Here is an 18,570-nt window from a genome sequence, read left to right as displayed (position 1 = left end):
TTAGAAGGAAAGGTGCGGCAGATCTTACAATTTTTAGCCTCATGGAATAGGTAGAGGCAATAAATGCAGTCCTTATGCTGGTCATCAACATGGACCCTTTTCTTCTCACATGTTCTACCAGGTCTAAATAAGGCCTTCTTGTCAGACATCCTGAAGCTTTGAAGAAAAAACGGAGTCAAGACTCAGGGAGACTTCCTTCCACACGACTTGCGGTGAAAATCTGAGGAGAACTCGCTCTGTAGAGAGGGTTCTAGAGGGTGCTGTAAGCCGATTGGTTGGAACAAAGACTTTGGTCTTTTTAGCATAATGAGGTAGATAGGCTACTACAATCTAGGCCTCAGGCATTCTCATAGGGCCTACTACTGTAATTTACTCTTGGCACTGCTTTTTTATATACTGTGGGACTCCCACCTCAGCGACTGGGAATGATTCAGGCATGCAAATCTATGAAAGATACCCCGATACTCGATAACAAATGGTTATCAACTTTTGCTACATCACAGCAGCGAGTTACCAGATTTAGAATCTTGGGAAAACGTTATAAGCTTCCTATGGAATCCATGCATAAGAAATAAGTGAGAATATGGACTAAAAGGGCCCCTTGCACCATATTCCTGGATAACCAAAGAATAGCAACAACAGACAGATTCTATTACCTGGGAATTCTGTTCGACAGGAGGGGCCGCTGGCAGGCTGCCATAGCAGCCCGGAAATTGGCCTATAGTCGAACTTTAGGTGCCTTGCGCTCCTTCTCTGACAAAATTGGGGGTAAACCAGTCAAGGAATTAATCCAGGTCTATAGAGCGAAGTGTGTATCCACAGCTACTCATGGCGCAGGGTTATGGGGCATTGAGAAAGATCATTCCCTACAGAGCTGTGAAAATCAATTCATTTGCCATCTACTGGGAATTCCTAAAACAACTTCTACATACATGTCACATATAGAGGTAGGAGTCACCTATATTAGGGACACCATTAAGATGTCCCCTATCCTGCTTTGGCATAAGGTACGGGCCACACAGGAAGCCACCCTGAACAGAGATCTTATTAAAGACTGCTTAGCACTAGATGGGGTAGGTAACATCAAATGGTTATCCTATGTGAGAACTCTATTTACTGAACTGGGCCATCCTGAGTTCTTCGATAACCCTAGTACCCTAGAAGGGATATCCAGAATAGCACTGAAAAAGAGGATGACCATCCATTTAGATACCATCAGATGGAACAGCGAAAAATCGAAAAGTACAGTGCTCAGCTACCAGGAAATACACCGAAGGAGGGACTTCAACCTTACCTAGTCCTGGTACAGATCCCCTACCCGAGGAATGTTGCTGACTCGCTTAAGTTTGGGGTCCTTTTTTCGAATGGTCACATTACCTACTTGCAATGATTGGTCTACAACCAAACTCACATGTCCTTGTGACAGCGCCTCACTCCAATTAAACATCCACATCATGTTTTTCTGCAAGTTTTACACGAGCCCCAGGAAACAATTTTTGATACCTTTCCTTAGGCGCTGGGGGATTCGCAAATGCAGATCTGCATACATGAAAATGTTACAGCTAGAAGATAACCATATAGTTTACGCTGTTTCATGCTTTTTAAAATCTGTTGTAAACTGGAGAAAATCTATGTATTAAGCCATTTTTTCTACTCTGGATTGATGAAATTTTTAATGAAATGCTTGTTTTTAGTGGTTTTAATGAATCTTCATGTAAAAGATCTTTTAATGATCAAACAAGCCATTCTTGCACTGTATCGATTGATATTATGATACCTTAATTTTTTTTAAATGTATATACGGATGTATAAATGCTTTTATGATTTTAATCTAAAATCGAATAAAGCTTGTTTTTTGATTTGAAGTGAGAGACTGTTTTTTTACAGGGATTGCTGCTTTGACTGATCTGTCAGTTGCTGAAGGATTCCTCCTTCTCTGCTTCCTGAAACCATGACTGATTACAGGAGAGGTTGTTAGGGCTCCTCATATTGGATTTTTCATCAAAACCGCCTCAATATTTTTGGATAGGGGCAATAGACCATCCTGAACAATTCAGTATTTTGTTCATCCTGATTAAAACCCTAGGACGTCCCTAGCCAACAAGGGTCCAAATATCAAATTAGCTTAAGTGGCACACGGCAAACCGATATCATTCTAACATCTTTGAGGAGTTCATGCAGGTAGAGCTCCTAAAGAAAATTATTCCCTTCATGTTTTAGAGCTATTGTTTTCCACTTTGTTCACATATCTCAATGCGAACACGTTTAGTGAACACTATACACACAAGTACTCAGTGACCCTTACTGATTTGCTAAGCAATCTATATGGCAAATTAACTTTTGTTTACAATTTCATGCAGTCTTTCAAAAGGTTTACCCCAAGAGTAGCCTTTATCCAAAGACCTTTTTCTGTTTTATTTGATCAAAACAAATTGTTTGACACATTTGCCACTGTTCAAACTTCAATAATGCTTTTACTTCACGGGTCTGCTGGAGCATTTAATGTCTCAGCTGCAAGAGTGGAAAAGTCCATCAAAAATGTGTTACACAAAAAAAACACATCTGCCTAATTCAGTAAAAAAGAATTAGTTCAAAAGATACACACAACATTTTAATACATTGTCCCATTACCTATGCCATGGAAAAAATACGCATTTGACTATTCAACGTATTGAAAAACACCTATTTGTAAGCGGTCAGAATAGACGTGCTCCAGTGCGACTGTGAAGTGTTTCTTGATGGGGCAGAAAACTGGAGAAAAAGCTAAACATATAGCTGGTGCCTGAGCCTGTTCCGGAATTGCGCAAGAGCCTGAATGACCAAAGTGACAGAACATCTTCATGTAAACATAAATACAATTCACTTATATAGGCTGAGATGACTTGTGGGGGGACAATGCCCAAAAAGATCAAGACTTACCAGAGTACAAAACAAACTTGTTTGTCCATCATGCAATGTACACAATTAAAAATAAATAGTGCAGAGGGGAAGCATATAAGATAATGAAAATGATGGACCAGAGAAAAATAAACACAACAATACAATCAGTTGATAGTAGTCTTGATTGTTGGACTGAATAAGACTGATGACAAGGTCTGGTTTCCAGAGGCAACACATTTCAGAGTTTAGGTGTGAAGACTGAAATCCAGCAACAGCTTCTGGGTAAATCACTAAGATAAATGGAGGGATTCAAACTTGGGTGAAATTGGGTAAGATTCTTCTGGCGAAAGATGGCCTTAGTCAAAGAAGGACTGGAGACAAGGATAAAAATTATATTTTTTACCCTAGGACCTAAAGCAACCTTGTAACATAAACCTATCCCAAACACTGCTGCCCCAAACTACATAGACACACATGACTTAACTTAATGGCCACAGATGCTGAAAACAAAATGCTTCTTTAAAGGAGCAAGCCGTTTCCATATCCCATCAGGCCTTTGCTAGCAGATGTTCTATTCCTTATGGTATTTTTCTCTAAACGAATGATGCGACTGATGAATTTGGCTTAACTAGCCTTACTGCGGCTCGACACAACGTCCAAGAGATGTGTCATATTTATGAATGTATCACTTACAAATAATTCTGCCTTTTTTACAGAAGCTCCAAAGCATATTGAAAGCACAAAGAAGACATGTTGGCTATTCCACTGGTTACAATAACCATTGACTGTCACATCTACCTTAACCATCAATGAGAAAGTAATCCATCAAAAATATCAGTGAAAAGTGCCAAGTTTCTGAAATCTCTGCTTAGCCTTTTAGAGTGTTGCTGTATACAGGAGGATAGTATTGAGTTGATAAAGCATCTTATTTCTTCTTTAAACCTAGTTTCCTGACTAAAAAGTACTATTAGCTTGTAACATACACAAGCAAATGAACAAAAGTTATTTACCAGTAATCTGTGGTTCTCCAGTATTGGTGTCTTTCATAGATTCACATGCCTGAATCATTCCCAGTCGTCTGAGTGGGACTCTCACAGTAAATAAAAAAGCAATAAATATGCCCATAATAACCAAAAACCTTGGTAACAAGAAACCAGGAAGTAAAGTAGCCCAAAGCTACCAAGAAAAAAGTTCTACATGTATGACTATCGTAGTCATTATACATAGCCGAAACTACAGCCATTCAAGCGACAGCACCCACCAGAATGTTCTCCTCTGAAGCTCAGGCTCTCAAATTTTCTTGCACAAGAGTGTAACCAAGATATTAGAGCATAAGTAGCCTCGGAGGGGAGGTAAGCGGGTTGCATGTGAATCTATGAAAGACACAAATACCGGAGAACCACAGATTACAGGTAAGTAACTATTGTTCTTCTGCAGTATTGGGGTGTCTTTCATAGATTCACATTCCTGAATCAGAGTAGATAGCAGTACAAAAATAATGCTTGGAAGACGCTATTTGTAACATAAATTTGCTCATAGAAAGGCATTTGCAATTATATAACAGAAATGTTAATACGCATAGACATATATGAAAATTGCAATCACATGAGCATGTACTGAATATAGGCAAGATAATAAGCGTCTGAGAAGCAGTACAGAGGAGGAGGGAAGCAGAGGCTCACCTTATCTGAAAAGATTGCGGAGAACCGCTTGTCCCACTGAAGTATCAGCATTGCTGGCAGCTTCCAAACAGTAATGTTTGGTGAAAGTATGTCTGCTGGACCAAGTTGCTGCTCTGCAGATTTGCTGAAGAGGAACACCAGCAAAGAGAGCAGTCGAAGAAGAGACCGCCCTCGTAGAGTGCGCTCTTGGAGTTATCTGCAGAGGTCTTCCAGCTTGTTGATGGCAAAAGTCAATAGCAGCCGAAATCCATCTTGCCGTGGTCTGTTTAGGCACCGCTTGTCCTTGCCGTATCTTTCCATAGGCAACAAACAATTGATCTGATTTACAAATGGTAGAAGTCCTTTGTAACTAGAACTTGAGACATCTTCTAATGTCAAGGGTATGCAATGCCCTCTCCGCAGGAGATTGCGGGTTAGGAGGAAAATGCTACTTACCAGTATGCATCTGTTCTTGGCATGTAGAGCTGCAGAGTCGTACACTTAGCAGTAGATCGCCACCTGGTGTTAGGCTCGGATGATTGCAGGTTGTTGTCGTCTTGGAGAAGTCTTTGTAGTCACGATATAGGGGACTCCTCCCTTGGACAATACTGCGCATGGGCATCGGCTCCATCCTTAGATTGTTTTTCGCCATGATGGGAAATGATGGAGTTAGTAAAGATACAGTAAGAAAAAAAAGGATGTCCATGCGTGTGCATCTAAGTAAGATGAGAAATGGAATGGATACAGGTCCGGGGAGGCGGGAGGGCGTGTACGACTGTGCAGCTCTACATACCAAGAACAGATGCATACTGGTAAGTAGCATTTTTCGTTCGAGGCATATGAGCTGCAGATCGTACACTTCGCATCGATTGTGCAGCAGTGTCTCCCCTAGCGGTGGTCGCCTGTATCCATTGCAGTAGTCTGAACAAATATGCTACTTAGCAGTATGCATCTGTTCTTGGCATGTAGGGCTGCTGACATTCATTTCTGTGCATAGATCGCCGCCTAGTGTTGGGTCCGGATGATTGCACATTGTTGTCCTGGAAGAGTCTTCGAAGTATCATGAGATAGGTGGCTCCTCCCCTGGACTACAGTGCGCATGGGCATCCTCTCCATCCTCAGATTGTTTTTCGCCATTGTGGCAGAGATGGAGTGTAGTACAGTAAATGATGACCATGCTAAGAGTAATTCTGAGTGCTGCAGCCGCTACAGGCGCCGGGGAGGAGGGCGGGCGATATGAATGTCAGCAGCCCTACATGCCAAGAACAGATGCATACTGGTAAGTAGCATAATCGGTTCGAGGCATGTGGGCTGCTGAATTCATATCTGTGCATAGAATATATAGTCCCTCTCTTAGCGGCGGCTGCCCGTGCCAGCTGCAGCAGTCTGAAAAAGTGTTTTTAGAAAAGCCTGTCCTACAGCTGCCTGCTGTTTGGAGTGCACATCTACGCAGTAGTGTTTGGTAAATGTGTGTATGGTAGACCATGTGGCTGCTCTACAGATCTCCTCTAAAGGAATGTTTCCAAGGAAAGCCATGGATGCCCCCAACTTTCGTGTTGAGTGGGCTCTTGGGGGAATCGTTAATGTGCGCTTAGCCTTTTGATTGCAAATCTGTATGCACTTAACGATCCACCTGGCTATATCTGCTTTTGAAATGGGGTTACCTTTGTGTTGTGGGGAAAAGGCAACAAACAGTTGTTAGGTCTTCCTGAAATCTTTTGTCCTATCCATGTAGTACATGAGAGCTCTTTTGACGTCTAGTGTGTGGAGCATTCTCTCTGCCACTGAATCTGGATTCTGGAAGAACACTGGCAGTTCTATAGTTTGATTCATATGGAACTGTGAAACTTCTTTAGGCAGAAACTTAGGGTTCGTGCGTAGTACCACCCTGTTGGAGTGAATCTGTATGAATGGCTCTTGCATAGTTAGTGCTTGAAGTTCACTAACTCGTCGTAGCGATGTGATTGCTATTAGGAAAGCCACTTTCCACGTCAAGAATTGTATCTCGCATGAGTGTAGAGGCTCAAAAGGTGGTCCCATCAGTCTGGTAAGGACCACATTCAGGTTCCATACAGGTGCCGGTGGGTGTCTGGGAGGAATAACTCGTGTGAGTCCCTCCAGAAAAGCTTCGATGGCAGGCACTCTGAAAAGTGAGAGATGCTGCCTGTTATGGAGATAAGCTGCTATTGCGGATAAATGTATACGAATGGAAGCATAGGCCAGATTGCATTTGTATAGATGTAACAGATAACAGATGATGTTGTGAGTAGATGCAACTAGCGGATTAATGTCGTTGTTGGCACAATAAATGACAAACCGCTTCCATTTCGCTGCATAACATGCTCTAGTGGTGGGCTTTCTTGCCTCCCTTATGATATCCATACAGTCAGGAGGCAGGTTGAGGTAGCCACATTCTAAGACCTCAGGAGCCAGATCGCCAGGTTGAGCTGTTGCGGATCTGGATGCTGAATGTCGCCATGGTCTACGTCAAAAGCCTGGGCGTGAGGTGCAGCCTTTGATGCGGTACCACGGAGAGTTCTAGAACCGTGGTGTACCATGGTTGGCGTGCCCACGTTGGAGCAACCAGGATGAGAGTCATCGAGTGTTGCTTCAGTTTGCGTGCCACTAGCGGTATTAGCGGTGCTGGGGGAAAAGCGTACGCAAATATGCCTGACCAGTTCATCCATATTGCATTTCCCTGCGACTGTGGGTGTGGGAACCTGGCGGCAAAGCTTTGGCATTTTGCGTTTTCCCTTGTGGCGAATAGGTCTATCTCTGGATGACCCCACTGCTGGAAGTACGGTTGGAGTACTGAAGGATGTATCTCCAACTCGTGCATCTGGTGGCTGTGCCTGCTGAGCAGGTCCGCCATCTGATTGTCCTTGCCTGGGAGGTGTTCTGCCATGAGGAAGATGTTTCTCTGAATGGCCCACTTCCACATGCTCTGAGCCAGATGAGACAACTGTGGAGAGTGTGTACCTCCCTGCTTCTGTATGTGGTACATGGCCGTCATGTTGTCCGTCCGGATCAACACTACCTTGTTGCACAAATGTACTTTGAATGCTTTCATTGCCATGAAGATAGCCATCAGTTCCAGAAGGTTGATGTGCATCTTCTTCTGCTGTGCTGTCCATAGTCCCTGCACTGTGTAGTGGAGTACATGAGCTCCCCATCCCTGGAGAGATGCGTCCGTCAGTATAATCTGTGGCACAGGCTCTTGGAACGGTCGGCCTCTGCAAAGGTTTTGTGGGTTCCACCAATGCAGAGAGTTGTATGCGGGACCGGTCACAAACACTAGGTATTTCAATTGTCTATGAGCCTGATTCCACTGACGTGCCAAGCATTCCTGAAGCGGACGCATGTGTAGTCTCGCGTGCGGGACTATGAAGATGCAGGAGGCCATCATGCCTATCAACTGCATGAACACTCGTGCTGGAAGCGAGTGTTGTGGTTTGAATTTCCGTATCAGCAATTGCATGCGGTTGATCCTCACTGAATTTGGCTGTGCTTTGGCTGCCAGAGTGTCTATTGTCTCGCCCAAGTACTGCCGTACGTGAGCGGGCTGAAGGTGGGACTTTGGATAATTCAGTGAAAACCCCAGATCGTGAAGAAGGTGAATGGTGTGGGACATGTGGGTGGCACATTGCTGGGCCGACTTTACTTGGATAAGCCAGTCGTCCAGATAAGGGTAGACGTGAACGTTCTGTCTCTGTAGGTGTGCAGCCACTGTCGCTAGGCACTTTTTTAACACCCTGGGTGCTGTTGTCACTCCGAAAGGGAGGACCTTGAACTGATAATGCTGATCCTGAATAGTAAATCTGAGATATTTTCTGTGTGACGGGTGTAGCGGTATATGGAAATATGCATCCTTCAGATCTAGTGTTGCGAGGAAATCTCCCTGACTGAGTAACAGTAGAACCTGCTGTAACGTGAGCAAGTTAAAGTGTTCTGACAGGATGTACTGGTTTAGGGGCCTGAGGTCCAGTATGGGTCTGAGGGACCCGTCCTCTTTTGGGATCAAGAAGTACAGCGAGTACACCCCTGTACCTTTTTGTTCTACAGGCACGAGCTTTATGGCTCCTTTTTGCAGCATGCTGACTACCTCCTGCTGCAATAACTGTATATGCTCTGCGGACATAGGACGTTGTCTTGGGGGTATGTTGGGTGGAGTGGATGTCAACTCCAGACAATAACCGTACTGGATAAGCTGCCTCACCCACCTGTCTGTAGTGATGGATTTCCAGACCGGCAGGAACTGTTGTAGTCTCTCCCCGACCAGTGTTATATGGTCGGGGGGTAGTGACAAGAAGTCACTGTTTGTTAGTGGCGGAGGATCGGGAGTTGTTGTTTCCACGACCTCTGCCTTTGGTGCTGTTTCCACAATAGCCACCCCTATTGTTCTTGTTGTAGGTTGTCTGCGTGCCTCCTTTATTGTATTGTGTCTGCTGGGACACCTGGCCTCTGGAAGCTCCTCTATTGTTGGAGCGACGAAAAGAACCACCCCTGAACTGCTGCGACTGTAGAGCCCCCATAGACTTTGCAGTCTCTGTGTCCTTTTTAATTTTTTCTAAGGTGGTGTCCACTTCTGGGCCAAACAAGTAATCAGGGTTAACTGGCTGATTGAGTATGGTGGTTTGTATCTCGGGCTTGAAGCCGGAGTTTCTCAGCCAGGCGTGTCTTAGTAACATAACACTTGTATTAATAGCCCTGGCTGCAGTGTCTGCTGCGTCTAGCGCACACTTAATAGATGCGTTGGATATAAGTTTCCCTTCTTGTATTAGCATTTCTGCTGCCTCCTTATACTCATCTGGCAAATGTTGTAACAGGGTCTCAAGTGTATCATAATGAGCCCTGTCATAGCTGGCTAAGAGTGCCTGTGTGTTGGAGATTCGCCAGACATTGGCCGCTTGACCTGCCACCCTTTTCCCTGATGCTTCTAGCACTTTGGATTCCTTGTCAGGGGGAGGAGCATCACCCGTGGTCAGAGTTCGCTCTTTTACGAGCATTTGAAACAACCAGAGAGTCCAATGGCAACTGTCCCCTGATATATGTAGGGTCCACAGGTGCTCGTTTGTATTTCTTTTCAATTCTGGGGTTTACCACTCTTGCCCTTGTGGTCTCCTTAAAGATGTCTCCAGCGTGTTTCAGGACACCTTTAAGCATGGGTAGAGTCTTGACAGTTCTCTCTGAGGTCGAGAGCTGTCAAATAAAAAATCCTCTTCAATAGGGTCAGCATGGAGTTGGACATCGTGATTTTTTGCCGCCCTCTCAATAAGTGCGTTAAATGCAGCCGGGTCTTCTGTAGGTGAGGTTTTAACAGCATAGGTATGACTGTCAGGGGCATTTTGTGGCTCCCCTGGGTCAACAGTGTCTGCCCAGGGTTCAGTGTGGTCTTCTGGATCAGTGTCTACAGGATAACTGTAATCCTGATTGTCACCATCCCCTACATCCACATCTGAATGTGTGGGTGAAAAATGAGCAGGTTCTTGTCCATATTGTTGTAGAGGTTCAAAAAGAAGGTGATGTTGCAGAATCCCTCTTTTTCTTTAATGGAATTTTATACGACTCCATAGGCTGTTCTGGGGCGACCTTTCGCTTGAAAATGGAAAGTCTACCAGTCTCAGCGTCAATGATTAGCCTCGACTGATCTTCCTGCAGAGGCTGTCGATGCTTGGTGGCCCCTTCCGTAGTTGTAGGCTTTGGCCCCGTGGACACCTTCTTGGCCGCTTCGATGCCCGTCCTAGGGGCGAAAGCCTTAGATGCCACTGGCGGCGGCAGTGTAAACTTAATCGGTGCCGACAACTTCGGAGGTTTACTGACTGTCTTCGGGGGTTGAGTGGCCTTCGGTCCGGCAGCACTAGCCTTCTCCTTAATGCGTTGCAGCAAGTCCGACACCTGCTTCGAAAAGGAGGCGGATGGTTGTGTTGACTCGACAGGGTCCTTAGAGCCATTGCTAGTTTTGGACTCGAGGTCTTTACGGACCTTTGCTTTGTCGAGTCGATTTTCAGGATAGAGAACGTTCTGTGTTTCGAGTCCTTTGTTTGTGTCTACGGTCTACGGCGCCGACTTCTTTGGGTCTATGTCCTTGACCTTTTTCTTCGGTGCCCCGGCTTTGGGCTCGACACCCTTTAGTTTAGCTCCTCGCTCGAGCTATCTTCTACGGCCCCGAGGGCCTCATCGGCGTCTCCTACCTAGTCAACGACGTCTTCATTGTTGACCATTTCCACATCTGCGTCTTAACTGGAGTCAATCACTGATGCAGGATCAGACAGGTTCTCTTGAACTTCCTGCTCGACTCCCTCATCATCCTCGGCATCGAAGATGTTCACCGGGTCAGGTCCCGTCTTCTGGGCTTCCTTCCGCGCCGCGTGTCCAAGGCGAATCGTTTTCTTGGATCGGAACCGAGAAGAAGCCATACAGCTGGCTTCAACGTGATCCGGAGACAGGCACTTGTTGCACACCGGGTGGACATCGATGTGAGGATACTTGGAGTTGCAAACGGGACATCTCTTGAACGGGCTCCGTTCCATAATGGATCGTCGATAAGGCCTTCAGTGCTGAATAGCCACGCGGCTCTTCTTGACGTCCATATTTGGCCAAAAGGCCTCTAGTTATCGTCGGTACATTCAGAATAGTCCTTTAAAAAACTGTTGCATTATTCTTAATGAATAAAGAGACTTGGACCCATCCTGTCGGAACCTTGAAATGGCTGCCAGAAAGACTTAACGTGGCATGAGAGAGGCCTGATCTCGCTAAGTGCAGGAAAAAAGGTAATCTCTGTTCCGGTGTTGCGTGAATCGGGTGAACCTTAGCAGATTGACACCATATGCAAAATCTTTTCCATTTAAGTGTGTATGTCTTTATTGTGGCAGGCGATCGCGCGTTAGCCAGAACTTCTTTGCAGTCCGCAGGAATATTTAGATGAGCAAATTCAAGGTGCTCAGGCGCCAGGCAGCTAATTTCAGAGAAGCAGGATCCGGATGGCAAATCTGACGGTTCGAAATTAACAGGAGATTAGGTACTGGTCGAAACTGAATTGGATCGCACTCTGATAGGAGGGGAAGTTCGGTGAACAAGAATTGGCGAGGCCATCTGGGAGCGATGAGAATTAGGCGACAAGGCTCTTTCTTCATCTTCCGGAGAACTCTGGGATCCAACGGTATCGAAGGAAAGGCGTAAGCATATATTTGAGACCAGTTAATCGAAAACGCATTCCCCTGAGAATCTTTGTGGGTAAGCCAACTTGCAAAGAATAGGCATTTGCTGTTCTTCTTGGTCGCAAAGAGGTCCAGATTGGGATGACCCCACTGATGGAAGACTCGATCCACCGTCGGCTGATGCAGTTCCCAATCGTGTGTGGACACCGTTGACCTGCTGAGAGTATCCGCCAGAACATTTGAAACTCCCGGGACGTGAACTGCCAAGAGATTGATCTTGTGCCGAATCGCCTAAGCCCAGATTTCTTGGGCTTCCTGAGACAGAAGAGCCGACCTCGTTCCTCCCTGTTTATTCAAGTAATGCATACTTGTAGTCTGAGTCCTTGTTTGTACTGTCTGTGTGAACCAATACTGTGGCTCCTAGAATGATTGTACGAAACTACTTGAGGGCTAAGAAGATGGCTCTTAGCTCTAGTAAATTGATGTGCCACTTTCTTTGTTGAGGGCTCCATGTCCCGCTGACCTTTAGCCCTTGAAGATGTGCTCCCAACCCTTGAGGGATGAGTCGGCGGTGATAGTGAAATTTGGCGTTTCTTGAAGGAAAGCACACGCCTTCTTTACATTTCTTTTTTTAGCACACCAGAGAAATGCCTGCCGCATCCGAGGAGTGATTTGAATGAGATCTTCGAATGAACCTGAGACTTGTAACCATTTCAGGTTGAGCTCCTCTTGAAGGAGCCTCATTCTGAGGCGGCAATTTGGAATCAACGGGATGCAAGAAGAGACCATTCCCAGAAAGGACTTGAACTGTAGGACTGAAACTGACTTTTTTGATCGTAACATGTGAGCTAGCCTTTGTATTCTTTCTTCTGATACGAAAGCTTGAACTAGTTGCGTGTCCAAGGTCGCTCCCAAGTACGTTTGCCTTTGCGAAGGAACAAGGTGCGATTTGCTGAGGTTGATAGAGAGACCCAGCGATTGGAACAGAGACAGACATCTTTGGACATGGGTGTTTGTGGCTGAGGAAGAACTCGCCTTGATAAGGCAATCGTCCAGGTAAGGAAATATTTGAATCCCCTCCATTCGGAGGTGCGCTGCTATTGGAGATAGGACCTTCGTAAACATTCTGGGTGCCGATCTTAGTCCAAAGGGAAGGACCTTGAACTGGAAATACCGGACAGCCACTCTGAAACGCAGGAACTTTTTGTGACGGGGCAAAATGAGAACATGGAAGTACGCATCTTGAAGGTCCAGGGTGGCCATGTGATCCCCTGCCGACAGAAGATGAAGTATTTCTTGAAGCGATAACATCGGAAATGACAATTTCTTTAGATACTTGTTGAGGGAACGGAGATCTAGAAGTGGACGCCATTCTCTGGATTTCTTATTTATCAGAAAGAACCGTGAATAGAATCCTGTTCCTCTCTGCAATTGAGGGACTTTTTCGATCGCTCCTTTTTGTAACATCACATTTATCTGGGAAAACAACTCCTTGAGATGAGCTGGAGGAGGGCCCCATGGAGGGAAATTTGGAGGAAACTTTTCGAATTCTAGAGCATGGCCCCTGGCTACAATGTCTAGGACCCACTTGTCCGATGTTATTGAGGACCAGTTTGAATAAAATCTTGAGATTCTTCCTCCAACTTTTACATGGGACTGTGGCAGTAGCGGTGGCAGGTGATGATACTCATAGTCTTTTGTTGGAATCCTTTCCGCGGTAGGATGTTTTCTTTTTATTTTGGGAATAGGATGTGTTGCGCTGGCCATATGATTGGTAACGTGGCGATTGGTAGCGCTGATTTCCTTGATATGACCGGTAGGAAGATTGTGGACTATAGCTTCCTCGATTAGAGGACGATCCACGTCCTCTTCCCCCCCCTCCCCCAAAGGGCAGCTTACGAAACTGTAAGGTACCAAGAGATCTGGCTGTTTGGGTCCTTCTTAATGGTTTGTAAGGCTTCTTCTGCATGTGGGCCAAACAAGGCCTCTCCGTCGAAAGGCATGTCAAGTATCTTAGCCTGTACTTCCTGGCGAAACGAAGTAGCCTTTAACCAGCCTTGTCGACGTAGAACAGAAGCCCCGCCAGCTGCCTGAAACCTGTGGAAGCAACGTCCACTGCCGAATCAATCACTTCTGCCGAAATCCGTTCTCCTTGTAGTATTTTCAGAGCTTCAGATTTTGACGGCTCTGGTAGCATGTCTATGTATGGTGAAATATCAGACCACATTTGTCGGTTGTACCAACCCAGAATGGCTAGAGAATTGGCAGCACGGACTGTTGTCGCGGTCATAGTGGAGACTCGTTTCCAATCGAGTCCAGACGCCTGCTGTCCCTGTCAGGAGGGGGTGTGATCGGAGAAGATGGATTCCTAGCCTGTCTTTGGGCAGCCTGCACAATCACGGAATTCCCCTTTGAGTGTCCTATGAGGCATGCTGGAGATTTGACAGGCACGTTATATTTCTTGTCCAGACGAAAGGAATAGATGCAGGATTTGACATCACTTTCAATCTTTCTTTCCATATAAAATCTATAATGGGAATCGCCTGCGCTGGTCTTTAAAATCGTAGAGGAAGCATTTTTCCTTCTTAGTTTCCATTGGGGTAAGGAAACGTTGGGTTGCTCTTTCCATAAGGAGGTGAAAGCCTCCAATGTCCATTGGAGGTGAATCAGCAGGAGCAACAGGTGAAGGAGAAGGGGTTTGGATCTGGTATTCATCCCAATTCGACAATAGAGATCTCTCCTCTACCTCACCTTCCTCTCTATCTTCATCATCCGATGAGTGCGCTTATGCAGAATGATGTGAAACCACTGGCGAAGGAGGTCTAGGAGACCGGGATTCTGAAGTGGAAGCTTGAGCAACTAGTGTAGGAGGCACAGAATCCGCTGGTTCAGATGGCGGTAAACGGCGGGAATAATCATCCAGCATATGCTGAAGATTATTTAATAAAGCTATAGGCATCTGAGCTGTATGGATATTAGCAGTAGGTGAAGCAACATGTTCAAGTGAAGGTTGATCATCCTCCTGGTACTTTAAGAACAGCTCCGAAGGACTGGTAGCGGTCCTAAATCTATCATCCACATCAGAATCTTCCTCACTGTCTTCTGAATCCAGCAATTTGTCAGGAACCTGTAGAGGTACCTTATGTGGAGACAGACGCAATGGAGATAAGGGTTTAAGAGCAGAACCACATCTTTGTAACAAAGGAGGTTTTGTCATAGGCAAAGGGCGCCGGGATGCCTACGGGTAGCTGTGCGCGTAACAAATGTGTAATTCATTCATTCATTCATTGACGGCGTAGATGATATAGGCGTAGACTGTGACCAGACTTTTAGTTCAGTACATGTTGATAATTTTTGCGACGGCCGGAGAGCCATTGACTCTCCCGCAGATGATAAAGCCGATGAGGAAGTGGCCGTCGACGAAGTTGCCTTCGAAGACTAGGAGGGCTTTGTTGAAGATGTGGTCTTCATCGATGATGTAGATCTTCTAGGTCGTCGACGGTGCGTCAACGATAGGAGTAGATGCAGTCTTTCGTCGACGATTTGGGTTTCACCGAGACGTAGACCAGCGTCGACTGGGATGACGCTGACGACAATCATCTGAGGCTTAGGTGAGGAAAAAGTCACCGTCGATGTAGAAGTTGCGCTAACGGGAATCTTCGTCGACGAAGGGGTTGTCTACGTCAACGACTGGGTCTTCTTCTGAGGAAGAATCTTCTCAGGAGTTAGTTATGGAGGCAAAATTTTGACTGATCTTCTCGGGGGCGTGGAAGGCAAAGGTTTGCTCTTGACAGAAGGAGTAGCCTTAGAAGTGGTAGGCCTCTTTGAACCCTTAGAGGGTTGTTGTTTCCTCACAACCTTGGCCCCAGGAGAAGATAAAACCTCCTCATCAGCTCTCTTCCTAGAGGCCACAGATGACCCAGAGGCAATACTTCCTACCTCAAAAACTGGATGGTCCTTGTCCTTAAGCTTCTGTAGCCACAGAAGTAAGCGGCCCTCTCTGTCCCCGAGGGTCTTTTGAGGGAAGGTCCTGCATATCTTGCAGTCCTTCACGTGATGATTCGGATACAGGCAGTAGATGCATTTCTTGTGGGGATCTTCTGAGAAAAGCCGGAGCTTACCACAAGATTCACAAAGCCAGGATAATGATTTCTTAGCGGAAGACATCCTGTAAGTGAAAAATCCTGAAGAAATTTGAGAAGAACTGAGCAGAGCTCAGGGAGACTACCTTCACACGACGTGCGGTAGAAAATCTGAGAGCCTGAGCCTCTTAGGAGAACATTCTGGTGGGCGCGGTCACCTGATTGGCTGCAGTTTGGGCTATGTTTAACGATAGTCATACATGTGGAACTTTTTTCTTTGGAGCTTTGGGCTACTTTACTTCCTGGTTTCTTGTTACCAAGGTTTTTGGTTATTATGGGCATATTTATTGCTTTTTTATATACCCTGAGACTCCCACTACGACGACTGGGAATGATTCAGGCATCTGAATCTATGAAAGACACCCCAATACTGGAGAAGTATGCATTTCTGTAGCACAAACATAGCCAAAAGGCAAAGCAGCCGTGCACAGGGTCAAAGAAGAATAAAGTCACAGACTGTCAGGATAGGTAGCTGGGTTGGGGACGGCTGCGGAAGCCAAGTACCCTGCAAATATGCATGGAACCCAAATACCTCTCACTAAAACAGTAATTGTTTAAAATAAGTTTGCAATTATTTATATTTCATAAAAATTGCTTGTGAAAGGGACCATGTAAGCACTTCAGAGAGGTTCCATATTCATTTTACATGTATAGAAAACCATATGGACATCTGATTAGGAGGACTGAAAAAGGAATAAGAGCACAGATATTTTCTCATAATCCAATTTCAGTTCTTCTGGAGCCCTGTAGAGGTCAACAGACTAGGGCAACGCATTGTTGATGCAAACACCCTTTGACACCCATCACCACAGGATGACTCATCCCTACTGAAAGAGGAACTGTGATAAGGTGCACACAAATTATCCAGTAACTAATTTGGAATAATTTCCATCACTTGCAACCTAGGTGGATCTCATGTTTGTGATAGAAAGGTAGAAATGTTGATCTTTGCCAAACCTGATGACTCATCGAGTCACCCTTTGCGCGTATCCTTTGGCTTGGCAAACACTGGCATAAACCACATGAACACAAAACCAATCCCAAATCTCACTTTGCACACCATCCCTCCCTCCTCCCTGAAATGCAATGATGCTCAAAATAATTATATTAAATTGATGGATTGAACTGACTAACAGCAGTGAATGGTTCAGGGATGAATTCATAAATGGTGATATCTAGCATGAAATCAATGTTGCCCTCTCGCTCAGCAGTCACTCTGAACAGATATGATGTTGTATATGCCTCTCATAAAACCATCCCATTCAAATAAAGTAAAGGTGGAAACACACAACAAGAAAGTTATACAGAAAATGGGTTAAATACTTACAAGAAACTCATCTCTAATAAAATACTTGGCCCTTGTGACTCTGGGGTCCTCATTAGGTTCCGGTGATGCTATACAAATGAAAAAATGTAAGAAACGAGGGAAAATAAAGTAAATAATCCACGAGAATCAAGTGATAAAACACAATGTATTTTTACCTTATTTAATCTGTCTGATACAAAAAAACGATGTTTGACCAACTAAGGTGGCCTGCACTGCAATTCATCACAAAAACCTTATTTGTAATCTCATTTGTCCACCATGGGAAACTTCACTTAACTGAGTGAACCTGCCTAGTGCATGATTCCATGGCATTTTTATAAAACGTATCTCTTGAAAAAGATTGTTCTGTTCTTGCCCCCAATCACATGCAGGCTACATTGACAGCATTACAATCATTTTCATATTTTAAAAGCTAATCCAAAATAAAAAAAATGTCACAGGAATAAAGGAAAGAAAACTAGAGAGTGGAGTGAGAAAGACAACAGCTTACACAAACTGAAATATGACACTCTTCTTTAAGGAGGTGAGCATGTCGAGTATTCCATCATGCCTTGTATGGCAATTGCTTCATAGTGTCAAACATCGGTATGACCCAACATCCCATGAATTGCCATCCTTATGCCACAGCCAGAGAGGAGATGGTGTTTATTACTTCCAAAAAGATTCACATCAAAAGAATCAGGAATACAAGCAACAATTCCCTCCATCATTGGATCTTCAATGACATCGATAAATATATGGATTGTGTAGCAAGCCCGTCATCAACTATGGCGGAATAAATAAAAAGGGAATAGAAACCCTTCTAAAAATAGGATGAGTCAAACACAGAGTTTCAATAAGAAGACCTGACCCACTTGGGTAACTGTTCTAGAGTCCAGGATCAGGCAGATAGTTTTTTCTTGTAAATGTGTCAACTGATCTACTGGTAGCCACACCTTGCAAATGTTAGCAGGGACATTTAATAATGCTTCATCGTAATTGCCTTTAAGGGGGACTTTAGTCTTCTGATATCACAGAGCTCCGAAGAGAACTTTTCATCTGGATAAGTATTTGAAGTACCTCATCCAACTCAAATGTGAGCATTATTTCACAATTAATGTGTGCATTTCTTTATTCTTGTACATGTAAAAATTCTTAGATTTGGCGCATGAAGAACAAGTTACTTAACTTTGGTGACAATGTATCTCTAAGAGACATAGGTTAGTTATAGATTTCTTACCTTAGAATTAATTCCAGGCGTCAGAATGGATCCAGAGATTTTTTTCTTTGCAGTACCCCAGCGCTTTGGTCGGTGGCATTGGTCGACTCCACGTCCATAGTCAGCGTCGGTTCTGACACAACTTTCCACGCCAGAAGCACAGAGCCGTGAAAGCCACTGACCACTGGTGCACCACAACTAGGTC

At 44.8% G+C, this 18,570-nt stretch overlaps 1 protein-coding gene across 4 annotated transcripts in view; it reads right to left on the bottom strand.

The window, feature by feature from the left end:
- GNAS (GNAS complex locus) overlaps positions 1–18,570 on the bottom strand; it is a 941,300-nt gene that overhangs the window by 11,559 nt on the left and 911,171 nt on the right. For all 4 annotated transcript variants that reach the window (XM_086932636.1, XM_086932635.1, XM_086932638.1 and 1 more), the window contains one exon: positions 17,168–17,235. In XM_086932636.1, coding sequence (XP_086788762.1) covers positions 17,168–17,235 — 68 coding nt within the window. The remainder of the gene's footprint in view (positions 1–17,167; positions 17,236–18,570) is intronic.

This window comes from Lissotriton vulgaris, chromosome 7 (assembly GCF_964263255.1).
Source record: "Lissotriton vulgaris chromosome 7, aLisVul1.2, whole genome shotgun sequence".
Lineage (NCBI taxonomy): Eukaryota > Metazoa > Chordata > Amphibia > Caudata > Salamandridae > Lissotriton > Lissotriton vulgaris.
The sequence above is the reverse complement of the archived record's forward strand: the minus strand, read 5'-3'. Positions and strand labels throughout refer to the sequence as shown.